Here is a 15,995-nt window from a genome sequence, read left to right as displayed (position 1 = left end):
GGTCAAGAACTCAACCTTCAACTACTTGCTCAAGATGGGGCAATTTATTCACTGAGAATGACAAAATGGATGTGCAAGTGAACCCAACTACTACTCACAACTAACTTGGCATTCCATTCAAGACATTCTTGGGTTGGCTCGTACAAACTGATCTCAAGTAGCATCATCATCATTAAGAAATTGAGTCAAGTTCTAGCTATAATTTTTTTTAATCCTTCTTACCGAACTTTGTAAATATCAGCTTATTTTATATATATATATATTTTTATAAAATTATTTGTAAATCCTTTCTAAAATTATCTTGGGTATACCTTCATGTTCAACTCTTCTCTCTCACTTTAATTCCATCATTTTGAGTTGTCACCACCCTAGAAATCCCTCAATTGTCTTTCCATCTGCTTGCTCACTCACTCTTTTGCCCCTTCCCTGGCTCAATTATCTGTCCACGTGCCTGCTCACTCTTCTACTCCCATGTCTAGCTCTTAAATACCTCTCTATCATCACTGTTCTGCTCCTCTCTCTAGCTCTCAAATGCCTCTTTATTATCACACTGTTTCTCCCATATCTCTTCATCACTCTCTTTGCCCCATCTTGTGGTCATTGTTGTTTTAGATTTGAGTCCAAAGTATTACGTGCAAATTGACACTATTGTGTATGGATTTGCAATTTGCTCGACTTGAGTTCGAATGACTCTAGACGAGCTCAAGTTATGAAATTAAAAAATTCAATGAGTTTGAGCTCGAAGTTGAAATGTAATTATTGGGGTCAAATTCAAACTCGAGTGCAGCGAAATTTGAGTTCAATTCAATTTGATTATATCCCTTATAAGTAAACCAATGAATATCAGTACTGGGAGTGTTTGGATAGCACAAATATCTCGAATAATATTTCGCTTGCATCATAAACACATTTCCCAACTCACTTTTTTATATTTCCAATTACCTTTTTATCTCATATACATCACATCGCAAAAAGTGCAACAGTAATTATTCCAAATAATATTTCAAATAAGTCTATAAAGTAGGAGCTAGGGTTTGGTTTGGTGTAAACTTTTGCTGTTACTTTTTATTTTACCAAAATTGTCCCTTCATGTTAAGATCAAACAATTTTACAACTTTCACGTACATTGTTAAGATGATAACTATTGTCACATCTTTTGGAAACTCACGATAATTGCTATGATTGTTGAAAACATCTTCTATTCAGCATCACCCATAATAAACTACTCATTAAAGCTATCGTCTATTGAACTCAAAATGATTTCAATAAATATAATAAAAAAAATTTATAAATATTTGTCCTATTAATTGCACACACATTAGTGAATACAGATTAGCGTCGTATATCTCTACATAGTTCTATAACAATTCCAAAGTTCCTCCAAATTATAATATCCATTATGCAAATTTTGAACCGTAAGACTTCAGTCATGAATTCTCTGGTATAAAAATAATTGATGGTTCTTGAGAATCTTGTCTCATTCTCGATCTATTTCTCTTTTTTTTTGGTTTAAGAGAGATCCTAGGGAAAAAAAAAAGGAATGTTTTGATAATACAAGAAATGAACAAAAACCATAACCCCCTGTATTGTGTGGGGACAACGTCTGGATACATTTGATTGATGAATGAGAATTAATTAATATTTGGTCGCGCAAAGTAACACACAAAATTTCTTCTACGTTTTTTATTAGGAGTAACCTCCAATGTCTCAGACACATTACGGCGCAAAACATTCGAACCCCAAAAAAAAAAAAATAGGGCGCAAAAGCTCAGTGGCTACCAAGGTTGATTTTAGGTGGGTCTTAAGACCTTGCTTGGACTGTAGGTGGGGGTTCAAATCCCACATGTAACAAAAAAAATTTAAGAATTATGTCAAATCACTCTCTTGGTCTAATAAAGTCTGTGATTTATTAGTCCCTAACACAAAACCTTTTTAGGCTCCTTCTCTCTTGTAGTTTAGGATAGATAGATTATATAATAGTTGTCGTCTCCGGAAAAAAAAAAAGAAATAAGAATTTATAATTTTATATAAAGTATTGGTGTGGAAAAACGTAATTAGCCCATACAGGCTTTGGATGCCGGGTTCAAGTATTCGGATCGCTTCGTCAAAAGACTCAAAACAGCGAGAGTCGGATTTGGTCCAAACTTCACTTACAAGGGACCCACCCCAAGTTCACCGCCCAATTCATAAACTACTCTCAATACGCAGTTTTTGGTCTAGGGTTTCCTTTATAACCTCCTATCGCATCGTCCCCACCCCCTCAGCATTTTACCCTGCTCCCCGCCGCAGCAAATTGTTTGGACTGCAAAAGAAGAAAAAAGGAAGGGGAAGAAGAAGTAAGCAAATCCTCGTCAATCTGCAACAATGAGAGCTAAGGTTGTTAATCAACTCATCATTAATTTATATTGCTCATATGCTGGTCTGATTTTCTAGCTGGGAAGTGAAGGATATTGATTTGTTGTGATTTTTATTTTGCATATTCAGTGGAAGAAGAAGCGGATGAGGAGGTTGAAGAGAAAGCGCCGAAAGATGAGGCAGAGATCGAAGTAACCCCGCAACAAATAAACGTGCAATTTTAATCTTTCTTTAATTGATATCGTGTTGTGTCATGATGATGTGTTGAGACTTAAACTTTTAACTGCAAGTTTTAGTTTTTATGGTACTTGATGTAATTCTGCAACTGGGATTATTATGTGAAAGTCCGACTTAGGAAGTGGTCTTGTGATATTGGGCAGATCAATTTTCGTGTTGATTTCGGCTTATTAGTTTTGTTTAATTTGTTGTGATTTGGTTGGATGGTGGTGTGTTTGCAATTGGGTTGAATGCTTGTGACTCTTGAGTGGCTAATCTGGACAGGGGTCAAACTAAACGAAATAAAACTTTTGAGTGCAATTTCCGGGGTGTAATGCAACTCCCAGGAAGACCATTTCCATGTTCACGGATTTTGACACAATCCCACTGGGTGGAATTCTCTGTTTAGGTCAGGGTTATGGCCTGATTCTTGTCCCCGTTGCATATATAGGATTCATTTGAAGGTGATCAAGTAGTTCATCATACCTAGAGGGATATCAAAGTAGACATCTATAACTGCAAACACGACCTTTGCCAGGAAAAAGTTGATGAAATATTTGTATACTTCTAGTTTTCTGACATTGAATGATGGGCATGTATGGCCCTCTGACGAGGCATTTTATTCTGCTAAAGCTGAGAGAAGATGGATGTTCTAAGATGCCTGGAAATTGTTCATCATGATCGAAGTTTCTGCTTAGTTAATTTTCCTTGGTGCACTCGTTGTAACTTTTGTTGGGGGTTGTACTCTAATACATTTTTGATGTATGTTGCCATCTTGGTGCTGAAAGAACTTAAGTCGCAGTTTTTGCATCATACATGAATGCACTGGATAGCTCCATTGTAGTCCATTTTAAAGTCTGAATGTCCAGGGAATATTTCATAGTAATGCATTGGGGATTGTGGCTTGCAGATGAGCATTGAAATGGAGCAAATCTTCCAGTTTCTAGTGTCATATCACATAGACATCCAACAATACTACATTTACTGCGAATCTCTTCTCGTATGGTAGAAGAAATTGTTTTTTGGTTGGTTGGTTTTTCCAAGGCCATCATGGATCCTCATATATATCTTTTTGGATGGGAAATACGTCTAGTATGTTATTTCGGATGGGAAGCACTAGAAAATTAGTAGCAGGGGCATGATGATTTGTTAGTTCAGAATACGGAGTAAATGTCAAAATCATTCGATTAAACTTTTGGGCTTGGTGGAGCAAAGAAGATAATAATGAGGAGGTAGCAAAAAATAAAAAATAAAAAAAATTTAATAGCGTTTGTTTAAGAACTTCTGCGTCAATATTTTACATGGTCCTAGTGAAGTCTCTAAGCGGAGAGAGTAGTACCAGTGGTAGTAATTCTGCAAATGGATTGCACTTGCGAGATGGTAGCGATACAGCGCTTTCAATCGTTCTGTAAATGGATCACACTTGCACAAAAAATCTCGCATTATCTAGCGACATTCGGTTGTAATCTGCATTCATAGAGAAGCTTGTAATTCCACTATTGTGTTGGGCCGGTCGTACTAAATCTCCGTAGTTCTTCAAATGCGAGCAGAGTATCTGCATCAAAACCGCCTGCAAACTGGACGATTTTGATTGTTAGTGTAGAATAGAACGTGGCGGAAGGTAAAATCAATCAGAAAGTCCCAGCAAAAGTTTAGCAAGGGGAAGTTCCATTCCATAGGAATCTTGGGAGGTTAAGGATGGGTATATAAACACTAAACACCTGGTGAACTCGATAGGCAAAGCGAACCCCTTGGATTAGTAGGTCGTCGTCTTGGACGGATCCAATGCTTTCCAGTTCCTTAGCTATCCTCTTCATGTACTGCCTTGCCAGCGCCACTGAGCTGAACTTTAGCTGCAAAGAATACAGACTATATTTTAAAACAATCAATCATTAATAATCACATGTTTTGTAAATTAGAATTCAGAAGCCCCGTAGCTTAGAGAAAAGCGATGGGAATGGGGTTAAAAGAAGGGCAAATTGCAAACGGTTTTCGTGTCGTCTCTTAATTACTGATTGTCAAGTCAAGTGGCAGGAGTTCGCTAGTCTTAAATCTTAATTAGGCGGTATATAATTTTTGTATTTTTATTATTCAGCCGTTGAAATGTCATTATCAGGTGAAGAAAGATTAGTAGTAATATGACTACTGTGTCTACTAAAAGCTTTTCACTGAAGCTCTCCGGTGTTTCCACCTACCTGTCCAATCACTCCTGTATCCAGCATCCATGCCCAAGGAATGTGCAATTCTCTGTATTTCTTGCTCATGCCTTCTCTCACCCTTTCAATGTTGTTAGTGCTTTTCTCCAATCTGCGCTCGGATCAGTTTAAACATGTTATAATTTCAAGGGATCTAAAAAAGTAGCAGATTGTAGTAACCACAAGCGTGTGTACATTCTCGCCTGTCTTGCAATGCCTGCATTTTTCTGAGGGACTCTGTCAACTGCTGTTTCGGATTGTCCTTGTATGACGAGACTTCAGATTCCAGGTTTTTCATTTCTCTGTAGCTGCAAGCGGCTTCCCTCAGTGCATCTGCTTTTCTTTCTGGCCACTGCGGAAAATGTTTCAAAACAGCCCTCTCATCGACCAGGCAGGATAATTGCCCATCTAGCCATTTTACAAATAATTCCACTTCAGAAATATCTGCAAATGCTGCATCCTGCACTTCCCTTGACAAGAAACTCACTAGTTCCCCATGCGTTTCCACATCTGATTTTATCTGCATCACGAGGACATGACATGTAGTATAGTAAAAAATAAAATAAAATCCTCGAAAAAAAAAAATCAAGATTTGTAAATTTTGATAAAACAACAATGAAAATCCAATTAAGTTGTGCTCAAGTGCAGTTAATAGGAGTCATGCCAACTTCCTGATATAAAAAGGTGATGAAAATGGATGTTACTGCGCTCACATTTAAGAGGTAAGTGGATCGATTTTCGATCTCTCCTATCATGTTCTTTGGACTCAGGATTGGCGGATGTCCTGTTGAACCAGCTCTGTTCTCCTTCTGGGCATCTCTTTTCATAAGTGCTCGGTAGAATTCCACCACCTCTGGAGCGCGACGGAGAGTTTTTGATCTACCAAGAAGTTTTGATGGTAGAGGTGGTGGGGGAGGGGGTGGCGCTGCTGCAGGGGCATGCAACAACCTATTTCCATTTGATTCAGGTATTGGCCCCGGCAATGCTAATTTGACTGATTTGGCTTGTCTTTCTTTATGAGCTGCAGGTTTTATGAGATCTTCTCTCGCGCCTTTCTTCTCCTCCAATGCGAGATTAGGCTCTGGCTTCTCCACCGCGAAAGTCTGCTTGTGCTGAGATCTGTCTGTGATCTTGGCGTCCGTGGAACTCTGCAACTTCTTCCAGAGCATGGATTTTCTCTCGACATCATGGGCTTTTAGCGTAGTCACTTGTGCTCGCAAGCGGGCTACTTCTTGCCTCAGCTCCAAATTTTCCTTCTCCAGGAAAGTGATCCTTGCCTGAGAAGCTTCAAGTTCTTTCCTCACGATGCCGCCATCCATCGGCATTATCTCCTCCAACATTTCTGTCTCTCTCGTGATTAGAGAAGCAGGAGATATAGATAGCTTGATCTTCCTGTCTTGGTCTGTCAGGGATGGCTGGAGAGGTTGCAGTTTGTTACGGCTGAGCCCTGCATGCTTCATACTTCAAAGAGGAATTCTGTTGTCTTGGGAGGACGTCTGGGCCATTGCAGAAATGCAAACACCAATTCGGTTCACTTCCTAGTCTAATTGAGAGCTGAGCCCAGGAGTGGTTTTCTAAGAGTTTGCAGGAAAAGAGATTTGTGTGGTAGCTTTCTCTAAGTTGTCAAGTTAGGTGCCATTTAATTTTCAACGGATGTTACCGGTTGATGTATCAGTCTTTTGCTCCTCTTACACTCTCCAAGAAATTAAACCTTTTTCTCTGTGCAATATGCTCTTCTTTTTCATGTGGTTTTGGTCATGACTTATGAGGGAGGGTAAAGAGGAAATGAACCTCCAACAGTGAGATCAACACCGTGCGTGGGGCATTCTCACCTAGACGGTACCTCGTATAAATTATTCTAATAATCAATCTTGATTTACTCGTAAGAGTTAGCAATAATTAGTGTGGATCATTAAACATCAACCGACGAAATTTTTTCTTGATTGCAAAAGAGCAACCACATTTATTAAGTCTAGACACATGTACAAAACTCGATGAACTATGCTCGAGCGTCCACGTGTTAAGTCTTGGATTGGGGGATCTAAATCATTAGAAGAACTAGAAGTCTTTTTTCTTTTTTCTTTTGTGTGTGTGTGTGTGTGTGTGTGTGTGGTTTGCATTTCAAAAGTCCACGTGGAAAAATTTGTGACATGTCTGCCACTTGAAGTCTTCAATATCGGGAGAACACTCGTTATTCTTTGCTTGTGAAGCTGGCTAGGTAAAGAAGTCGAAAAGAATGGGAAACAAAGGGGCGTGTGTGGGTGTGACTGATGCCGACGGAGGAGAAATTAAGCAAAAGTGTAGCCCCTATTCCTACAGGCTACAGCCCAAATCTTAACTTAATTTTTACTTAAATCTGCATTGATTCCCTTAAATCAATCAATGAGGAGTTGTGGCTTATATTTACACCGACCAAATCTATAATGATTTTAACGTTCACTTTCTTTGGTGGTTGAAGAAGAATACAAAATCAAAAAACTCATGATTAAGTGGAGAAATCAAGCAATTTAAGTTACCATATGTTGCTTGAAAGTAGCTATAATGTCGTCAATTTATTGAAAGAATACATACGCTTTATAATACTGGGAAAGAAATCAAGAAAACGTGCTGCTACTTCGCTTGAATTCATTCATTCATTACAGCTGCTGCTTCAAGTGATGCCCAGCTGTTGGGAAAGAAAATCAGCCGCGTAATGTATCAGATCAGATTACCAAGTCCGTGTAGTGTGAGTGTTGAGGACCTTGACTCAAAGTCTTCCTAGCGTCTATCAGATCAGTTGGCGTTGGTCCTTCCACGCACTGATTTTTATCAAATACTAGTAGGTGTTACTAGTTGCCTTGGGTCCAAGGGAAGCTCCGGCCGTCACAATTGATCAGTCAAAGAAATTGTTTGGGTTTCCGAGTTTGAACTTTCAAGTTCAACCATCCTTGGACGCAGGGTTTATTGCAGGGAATCGGCCACTGCTCGTCTATTCTTCTTAATTGAAAGCCACATTGAATGTAGCCAACCAAATGAGTGCGACTGACAATTTTAGATCTTTTTTACTAATTCACTGTTAAATTTGTCTGTGTTGGCCTTGATGATGACAACTCTGTCATCTGTGTTAAGAGATGGGGCCTTTGGCTATGCAATTCGAAAGGCATACCCGAATTTTTTGGTGCAAAGTGTTTTTGTTGGGGGGTTGTGGCTGATCATGAAGTGAGAATCACATAAAACAATTTGACACACACAAATCATTGATTTCTTCAAGTCTTTAATGATATGAATAGCTTATAAACCAGATTTGCTGGTGCAGAAAATGATATCTGGACCACCAAATTTAAATTTTTTTTTTTTTTAAAAAGAAAATCTTTTGCAACGCAACGTTGGTCTACTCAATTTTTAGAGTCTTCAAGGAGCTGATGTCCTTTTATGGGAGAATACTGTTGAAGTTCCAAATTCAATATCCGTAATACATTTGCAATTGACATAATAAAAAGAAACTGAAAAACACGGCTCTTCTTAATTGATCATTTCTGGCACTTCAATTATCTATCCAGCTAATCATTGATTTGAGAGGCTTATCTCCGCAGCTTGATTTTGTAGATAATCACTTTTAGTGAGAAACAATTTTAGATCTTACCCATTAAGGGTTTAGCTTGTTTTTTATGAGCAAACATGGGCACCTACACTAATGAGATATACAAGATTATGCATAACGAAGTACAAAAGACTATGGTCAGTGATTTTAGTTTTGAATGGCTCAATAAATTTTGGATGTGGCCGAGCCTCCAACCTTATGACGAGAATTATCAGTTGTATTTCTTTTTTGACAATCAGTGGTCAAACTCAAAAAGATACGAAAATTTGTGTATTCAAATGTATATCTACTGCTTTTTGATCATGTTCTGGCACTTGTATATACAGAGTACATTTAGCAGTGCTAAATTTTTAACCTGAAGCTCATAGATGAGGAAACTTCAACTTGGGTAACATTTTGTTCACCAGCTTCCATCACAAAAGTCAGCAGCACAGTCGCAATGTAGCATATCCTGACGCTTCTCTCTGCAGATTCTGTCAGAAATTAGACATAGTAAATCATACCCACTTCCAACAATGATGTAGGAGGCACATTCAGCACCACCTCAGGTCGCCTAGTATTCCTGCTTAAGAAAGCATAAATTACGTTAATGGCTACTTTCTTGAAAATCGAAGATGATTTCTTTGCCCTGGCATAAGAATGCCCCAGGATGTAAGCCATGCCAGCTTCCCTCGCTCTCAGTATGTGTAGTGATTCGTCCTTCAGGTGAGGTCTTTTGCAATGTCCATCTTGTGAAATCAACACTCCGACATTTTTAGACTGCATCGTTGTCTCTCCCTGATTTGGATAGGAGAGTATCTGCTCAGAAACATCGACGGCTTCATCATCAGAGTTTCCAGAACATGTGCAAATTTGCATCCTTAGTGTTGGCTCATTTTCTCCTTCCGTTTCTATGAAGTTGACAATTTCAGACACCAGTCTGTTCTCAAAATCATAGTTTTCCTGTTGTAGGTCTTTGTAGCCATATCTGATGACGCACCTGTACATACCATAGTCTTCTGGATATATCCTGGTTACTAGAAACCGTTCCTTCTCGCTGATATAGGGAACTTGAACAGACTTTACGCATACAAAAACTAGCACTTCATGAAAAGCAGGCAAGTTTGTCACAAAGTGCCCAAAAATGGCTGGTATGCCTGTCACTAGATTGGTGTAAATAAGCCCAATTCCAGGAACTCGAACCATTCCGAGACTAGGTCCTGAAGACAATATCCTGTCCATTGAAACCTTGTTCTCCAAATCAAACTGGTGCTTCTTGAGGGATCCATAGTTCCAGATGAACATTGTGGCCATGAGAGTCCACGACAGAAGTAGTGAAATCCAACCACCATCCAGGACCTTAAAGAAGACTGCTGACAGGTACAGGAGCTCTATCGACCCAAAAATTACTAAGAAGGAAGCAGCCACTACAGCCTTTTGCTTCCATACTATTACCATCACCAGGGTCATCAAACATGTTGTTACAAACATAACAGATGTTACCGATAGTCCTGCCAAAACACAGAGCAAGGACATGAAAGACTATGGTCAGTCTGGACATAAATGGTTTACATGTGACACTTAAGCATTTATGGTCAAAGTTTGTACCATAAGCATGTCCGATCCTGTTTGTGTCTCTCAATATGATTGTCACAATTAAACATAGGCACATTAATATCCAATTGATTTCCGGAATGTAGATCTGACCATATATTTTACTTGATGTATGGACAATCTTCACACGCGGAAAACAATGTAACGCACAGCACTGGCTTACAATGGAGAAGGTAGCAGATATTACTGCTTGACTTCCCACAACTGCTGCTAATGTGGCCACTATAAACACTGGCCAAAATACGGGTTCTGTACATAGATCAGTAGCATAATTAGAAGACACAACAGAGAAATATAGCCAGTTACTTGGAAGCCCTCATAAACATCTTGCCTGGTATGGCCTTGTAGAAGCTGCTTTCAATATCGTGATGATGCTGAGAGAGATATGCAGCCTCACCCAAATATGCAAGAATCAGACATGGATATACGAGAAATATAAAAGCCACCTGCAGGTTTATTCAAAATGTTAAATTAGAAAATGTTATGATTACCTTCTTGTTCTCAAATTGGCAGTCACGGAAAGCAGAGTCCTCAGACTGATAGTTTACCTTAATTGACAATGCCGAAAAATGGCCCAGGACAGCAAACATTGTCTCCACGCCTGTGAAAGGAATTCAATAATGTGAAGTCTTAATGAACTTTTCCAACCAGAAAGAGTATATCAGAAGAGTGAAGGGAATACCTGTAATTGAGAGAACTACTCCTCCTAAAGACACCCAACCTTCCCAGCCTGTTTCTTTTAGAAATTTCAACATGTAAATTGGAGATAGAGCTTGATATATGTGTGGGTTCCACCTGATTATGTTATACATACCAATGCTGCTGATGCAGAGCAGCCATGCTATAACAATTGGAGCAAATAAAAAAGCAACCCTACTTGTTCCATGATGTTGAATATAAAATAGTACCACCAGAATGACGCAGGAGATCACCACAACATAATCTGGAATCAATATATTGCACGAGATAGAGTAGTGAGAATGGACAAAAAGAAAGTTCAAATTTGATTGAACCCCTAGAAAGATCTACAAATTAACATATTGAGAATGACTCACTCTCATGAAGTTCTGAGGCTTTAATTTTAACGCCCGAAACAGCTGAAAGAACTGAAAATAAAAATGTATCACAACTTTATTTACGATAGCTACAATCTGAAAAAAGAAACAAACATTCTGTAGGAAAAGATGATGGGTAATATTGAGACATCTAAGGCTACAGTTCGCTTTCAGGTGTTGGATATAGGAAATGTCTGTTCACTACCAATTCCACCAGTTAACAACTTATGAGACTGTATTCTGGAGCCTACAACAAGTTACCTGATATTGCAGGAGTAAATATGCCATCACCAATGGCCATACAAGTCCCCAGAAGAACAAAGATCAAGAGTATATTCCGAAACTTTTGGTGCTTCTCAGCAAAAGACTTCAAAAAAGCGCTATCCCAAGTGTCTGCTGACCCTTCTGTTGCGTAAGAGGACAATTTCTTATCCGAATCCTGTTGATTGGGAAGAATACTAAGTCTTGCATGTCTGCACAGTAGAGAGTATAATGCAAAAGTGCCTCCTGCACCAAAGAAAAAGTCACAAAAAGGTGATGCAGGCATCTTCTCTATAGGGTCAAAATGAAAGTGTACAGACACTTGGGCCTCCAAAGCATATACAAAATGGAACGTGGAAATGTTTGGGCAAATAGTAATATGCGAGACGTAGGACAATATCCAACTGAAATGGTCTCGAAGCTCTAACAATAGGAAAGGAGAATAGGATAACGCTTTAGTTGCAAAACACATTCGAACTTGTTCATGACAGTAATAGCTCAAGAACAAAATTCTCTAGTAAATAAGTTTCTTATTCAGATTCCTAAATAATTGATACTACTTTGATTATGTAAGCCAAATTTTTAGGTTGTAGTAAGTTTTTTTGTTTACTTGAATCTCTAAAGAATCTCATAAAAAAGGACCAGAGAGGATGACAAACTATACCTTCTCCATTATCATCAGCAGACATGACAATGATTATGTATTTGCAAAGAGCAATAAGGGTAAACGTCCAGAAGATGAAGGACAGCACCCCATAAATCTCCTCATCATCCTCATGAACCCTAAGCTTTCCAGAAAATGTGGTCTTGTAAACATAGAGAGGAGAAGTACTGAGATCACCATAAACAACTCCAAGGCTCTGATAAGCCAATGTGAGTGCAGAAATGCATGATGCCTTCTCCAAGTTCTGATTCAGGACAGAGAAAAGGTTGGACCAAGTTCAAAAAATGTTAAACCCACAAATTTAAAAGCAAAAAAAATCTTTTGTAGATGAAAGCCAATGTCCTTCTCTTCTGATGAAGTCCATGAATTAATTTCCAGTGGAAAGAGGAGATAAATTTCTAGTTTTTCAAATGATCATCCCCCATCATTCACGAATCCAACAGAAATTTATTGCAACTTCCACGTCCTCACTCCTTAGTACTTGAAGATTGAGGTAATTCACTTCATCTGATATGGGCATCATCATTTAAAGGAAATATAAGCGGAAAAAAAAAAACTCACCAGCCATATAATGTACTATGAAAAAACCATAATATCCGGCCTCACTCATTCAGCCTTGACTTCACTTATATTGACAACTTCAGCTGAACTGGCAAAAAACACTCTATTTGCAAAGCTTGCATTTTTGGAAAGGCAGAATGGTCATAATACCACTCAGAACATACATAATGCCCCATCCCCAATTCTAAGGCACCAAAAATGCATCATCACATTCTTGTCCTACTAATATTATTGATGCAAGCTGTGTCCTTGCAGCAAAATTTGCCATAGAACAAAAAAAAGCTACACACTTTATCTTCGGCTTTCCACTAGAAAATCTAACATTGGGTCATTCACCGACCTCCGTCAATGCTGTGGACAATGACAAGTCATTCTCAGCAAATTGCAGTGAACCCTTTTGGTTATTGGTGGAGTAACTCTTACAAACGGAAGAATTAAAATGGCCAAATTCAGAAAACAGGGGAATTGGTATTACCTGCTTAGGACTTCCATTCTCTACAGATTCTTGGTGGGGTGGTGAGTTCATGGGTAGCTGGACTCAGAAAATATAGTATAAGGAAATTTTCAAGAGTTGTGAGCAAATGAAAGGGAAAGGGCAATCAATTTAAAGAGAATGAGTCAGAAGAGCAGGAAAGCTGATAGGAAGAGGGAGTGAAGAAGACTTGCTAAAGATAAAAAGAGTGAGGAAGAGAAGGAAGCAGGGAATGTAGGTAGGGAGTGGAGAACATACAAATGTCAGTCAGTCGGTCGGTCAGTCAGGTAAACAGGCAAATGCTGTGTACGCAAAGAAGTTGCAGAATGCATTAAATGCTCTCTCTCTCTCATGGTCATTTCTTGCGTTTATCCTTTGTACTTAATGCAGCACTACTTGCTTTCTACTTTTGGATTTCCATTTTTTTCTCCATTGGTCAAGAGGTGTACTAGGACTTTGTTGGGCTGTCAAAAAATTTAGAACTTAATCAAGTCAACTAAAATTAAGTATAATCTGAATGATAGTTTAATTGAGGAAATTTTTGGTAAGTAGTAGTGTTTACTGCATGATGATCCCATGGGTTTGAATTAGCAGTCTTTTAGGCATATAGTTTTCGAAAAATTTCATCTTGATGATATTACCTTGGTAAGATAGCCATTTGGAGAAGTTCATGAGAGTGAAAGTTTTTGTGAAGTTTGCACGTCTTTCGAGCATATTTCTGGAACCTAGGATTCTTGTCGATTTGTCTGAGATTGAAATTGAAACCGTGAATAATCCATGTGAATGTCCAATTCTAAGCGAACAAGTTGAGCTTCTCACGAAAATTTCGTAGGCACCCGTCTTCTCCGAATCCTTCTCGGAATCCTAATCTCTCTCTTGATTTCACCTACGCTTCTTCATGTAAATAATATCATGCTACAAAGTGACTCCGATTTCATCATGATGATGACCCCATCAGTACACATTTCATGATGAACTTTTCCTAATAGAGAACAATAATGCTTCTGATACCAAACAATTGACACATTATTGAAAACTAATAGAGTACTACTCCATTTATTTCCATGACTTATAGAAATTAGGGAAGGAGACTAGAACTCCTTAGACAACACCTGCAGAAGCTTGGGTCCGCAATTACAGTAAATATAATTGGATGATAATATTATAATTTGCCGACAAGTTCAAGTTGACTCCGGTGGCAAATGCTCTGAAACAAGAAAGGACGGGGTTTTTCCCCCGGCGGCGCATCTCCTGTGCTCAAGTTAGTAAAACGGTGTAGCTTTTTTCAGTGTTTATCTTATCCGGCCAAAGATTCCAAACCCTTTTGTTGTTGTAGGTTGGTATTTGTTTACCATTGTATGTGCATGACCTCAAGATTTTAAGTAAGATGTCTTCTTCCTTTCGTTACACCACTTGGCTTCACATTTTGAGGCGTGCTTCCTCGTTAACTTTTTTGACACCTGGAATACACGTGTCACTTCACTCTAAATAAACTGCCACCCATCTTTTCTCATACTGAGCTCCTTCAACATCCAAATGTGCATATTCTTCTGACAAATTTACGTGAAAAATCTTATTGAATTCCTTCTAAGCTGCAATTAGATCCCTCCAAGTATCTTCTTCTCGTGTTTGACAAAAAAAAAAAAAAAAAAAAAAGTATCTTCTTCTCGTGTTTTTGTCTTCAAGGAATCTTAAACTTCCCCTTCTGGAAGCTGATGAAATGTTATTAATTATACTAGTATATATATTTATATATATATTATCCTTTCGGCCATGGATTCATGTACTTTCCCAACTGCAGTCACATCAAGCCCAAAACGCATTTTCGTTTATTTTCCCATAATACGATGACGATCCCACCAAAGCAGAGATTCGATTTCGTTTCGTACGAAATACTAACAACTTTAGAATAGGCTAGGAGGATGACACCGCGTGATGCGCGGTGTAATTTTCAATCTTACCCATAAATATTTAATTATTTAAATTCAGATATTAAATATGAAAAATTACATAAAAGTGCATCTATATTTTTGCAGTTTTTGTTATTTTATTAAATAGTGAAAATAAGCTACAGTTTTAGCTTTTGCAGTTTTCATAATTTTTTTTGCATAAAAAAAACTTTAAAATAATATACAATCATATCGAGACATAAAACGAGAATAAAATCCCCAAACAGCCATCTTGCTGCAACTAAAAAATGGTGGAGCATAACATCATAATAAAAGATATCCTGTTGTTAGCATCCCATACATTAGCTAAATAGTCTACCATCCGATTTGCTTCACAGCTTACAAGCTTTAATCAATACTTGCGCCAAAATACGATCAGATATAACAATAGCACATCATCCAAATGGAGTTTAAAGTTTTTGGAGATAGATACTAATAGCACGAGAACTTACTGCTGAGCGATTTCTTTCTTGACTGAAGAGTGACAGTCATTACCAAATGTGGATAGTGTATGAAACAAGAATCCACCATGGGTAACAATAGCCATCTCTCTCTCTCTTCGTGTCAGTAACCTGCATCCATGATATATGTTTTTCAGAGGAGTGTTCTAGAGAAGGTAATGCAGAAAATAATCAATCTCGTTCACAAGAATCTTCCTAAATGATTCATGTGGATGGGTCGAACCTTTCACATGTTTTTATGCATGACCAATCTAAATACATATGTTATAGACAGTATGGCATAACTATGGCTACCTATATCTATATATTGTACAATGACTCACAGATATGCAGCTATATTGTATAAAGACTCATAAATATGCATATGAGTATTTAATCTTCCCTTGAATTAACAATGGTTGAGAGAGAGAGAGAGAGCCATGTTTTGCATCATAGTCCAAGGTTAACTCCCAATCAACCTTGTGACTAAGCCTCATTCTATCATATGCATTTGTCACCAAGCAATAAGGACCAAGATGGCCAAAAATCAAAAACTTTATTAAAGTACTCCTGAGCAGAGGTTACTTACTCAAAACTGAAACTACTGCAATCTTTTTCAACAGATGACAAGTGCGAGCCTATGTGCATTTGAAC

At 38.2% G+C, this 15,995-nt stretch overlaps 2 protein-coding genes and 1 long non-coding RNA gene across 6 annotated transcripts; 1 reads left to right on the top strand and 2 right to left on the bottom strand.

The window, feature by feature from the left end:
- Positions 1-2,048: 2,048 nt before the first annotated feature.
- LOC113711391 (uncharacterized) lies at positions 2,049-2,740 on the top strand. Its single transcript, XR_003453102.2, has 2 exons — positions 2,049-2,376; positions 2,485-2,740. It is a non-coding gene; the product is annotated as an uncharacterized lncRNA (long non-coding RNA).
- Positions 2,741-3,814: 1,074 nt separating this feature from the next.
- On the bottom strand, positions 3,815-6,682 carry LOC113711383 (INCREASED PETAL GROWTH ANISOTROPY 1-like protein 1). 2 transcript variants are annotated; one of them, XM_027234551.2, is made up of 5 exons: positions 5,480-6,682; positions 4,970-5,286; positions 4,767-4,878; positions 4,293-4,424; positions 3,815-4,141 (listed from the first exon to the last, which is right to left on the bottom strand). In XM_027234551.2, the coding sequence occupies exons 1-5, from the start codon at positions 6,224-6,226 to the stop codon at positions 3,989-3,991; spliced, it is 1,461 nt and encodes a 486-aa protein (XP_027090352.1). In that variant the 5' UTR covers positions 6,227-6,682; the 3' UTR covers positions 3,815-3,988. The 2 variants fall into 2 exon arrangements, with proteins under 2 accessions (XP_027090352.1, XP_027090355.1); XM_027234554.2 differs by having other exon boundaries at positions 3,815-4,148; positions 5,480-6,679.
- Positions 6,683-8,588: 1,906 nt separating this feature from the next.
- LOC113711362 (potassium transporter 1) lies at positions 8,589-14,326 on the bottom strand. Of its 3 annotated transcripts, none has more exons than XM_027234527.2 (10): positions 13,211-13,502; positions 12,956-13,012; positions 11,920-12,163; positions 11,256-11,501; positions 10,995-11,045; positions 10,622-10,882; positions 10,488-10,540; positions 10,271-10,385; positions 9,934-10,188; positions 8,589-9,836 (listed from the first exon to the last, which is right to left on the bottom strand). In XM_027234527.2, the coding sequence occupies exons 2-10, from the start codon at positions 13,004-13,006 to the stop codon at positions 8,830-8,832; spliced, it is 2,283 nt and encodes a 760-aa protein (XP_027090328.2). In that variant the 5' UTR covers positions 13,007-13,012; positions 13,211-13,502; the 3' UTR covers positions 8,589-8,829. The 3 variants fall into 3 exon arrangements, with proteins under 3 accessions (XP_027090328.2, XP_027090345.2, XP_071917088.1); XM_027234544.2 differs by adding an exon at positions 12,481-12,831 and having other exon boundaries at positions 12,956-13,500; XM_072060987.1 differs by lacking the exons at positions 12,956-13,012; positions 13,211-13,502 and adding an exon at positions 13,594-14,326.
- Positions 14,327-15,995: the final 1,669 nt, after the last annotated feature.

Source organism: Coffea arabica, chromosome 1e (genome assembly GCF_036785885.1).
Source record: "Coffea arabica cultivar ET-39 chromosome 1e, Coffea Arabica ET-39 HiFi, whole genome shotgun sequence".
In the NCBI taxonomy this organism is placed as follows: domain Eukaryota; kingdom Viridiplantae; phylum Streptophyta; class Magnoliopsida; order Gentianales; family Rubiaceae; genus Coffea; species Coffea arabica.
This window is presented reverse-complemented; position numbering and strand designations above follow the sequence as displayed.

Coding starts and splice junctions, on each gene's coding strand:
- LOC113711383 (XM_027234551.2), bottom strand. CDS start 6,226: ATGAAGCATGCAGGGCTCAGCCGTAACAAACTGCAACCTCTCCAGCCA. Junction 4,879..4,969: donor ATGCAGGCATTGCAAGACAG/GCGAGAATGTAC, acceptor ATCCGAGCGCAG/ATTGGAGAAAAGCACTAACA. Junction 4,425..4,766: donor ATACAGGAGTGATTGGACAG/GTAGGTGGAAAC, acceptor TATTCTTTGCAG/CTAAAGTTCAGCTCAGTGGC.
- LOC113711362 (XM_027234527.2), bottom strand. CDS start 13,006: ATGAACTCACCACCCCACCAAGAATCTGTAGAGAATGGAAGTCCTAAG. Junction 11,502..11,919: donor TGCTGATGATAATGGAGAAG/GTATAGTTTGTC, acceptor TCTTTGGTGCAG/GAGGCACTTTTGCATTATAC. Junction 9,837..9,933: donor CAGGATCGGACATGCTTATG/GTACAAACTTTG, acceptor GTGTTTTGGCAG/GACTATCGGTAACATCTGTT.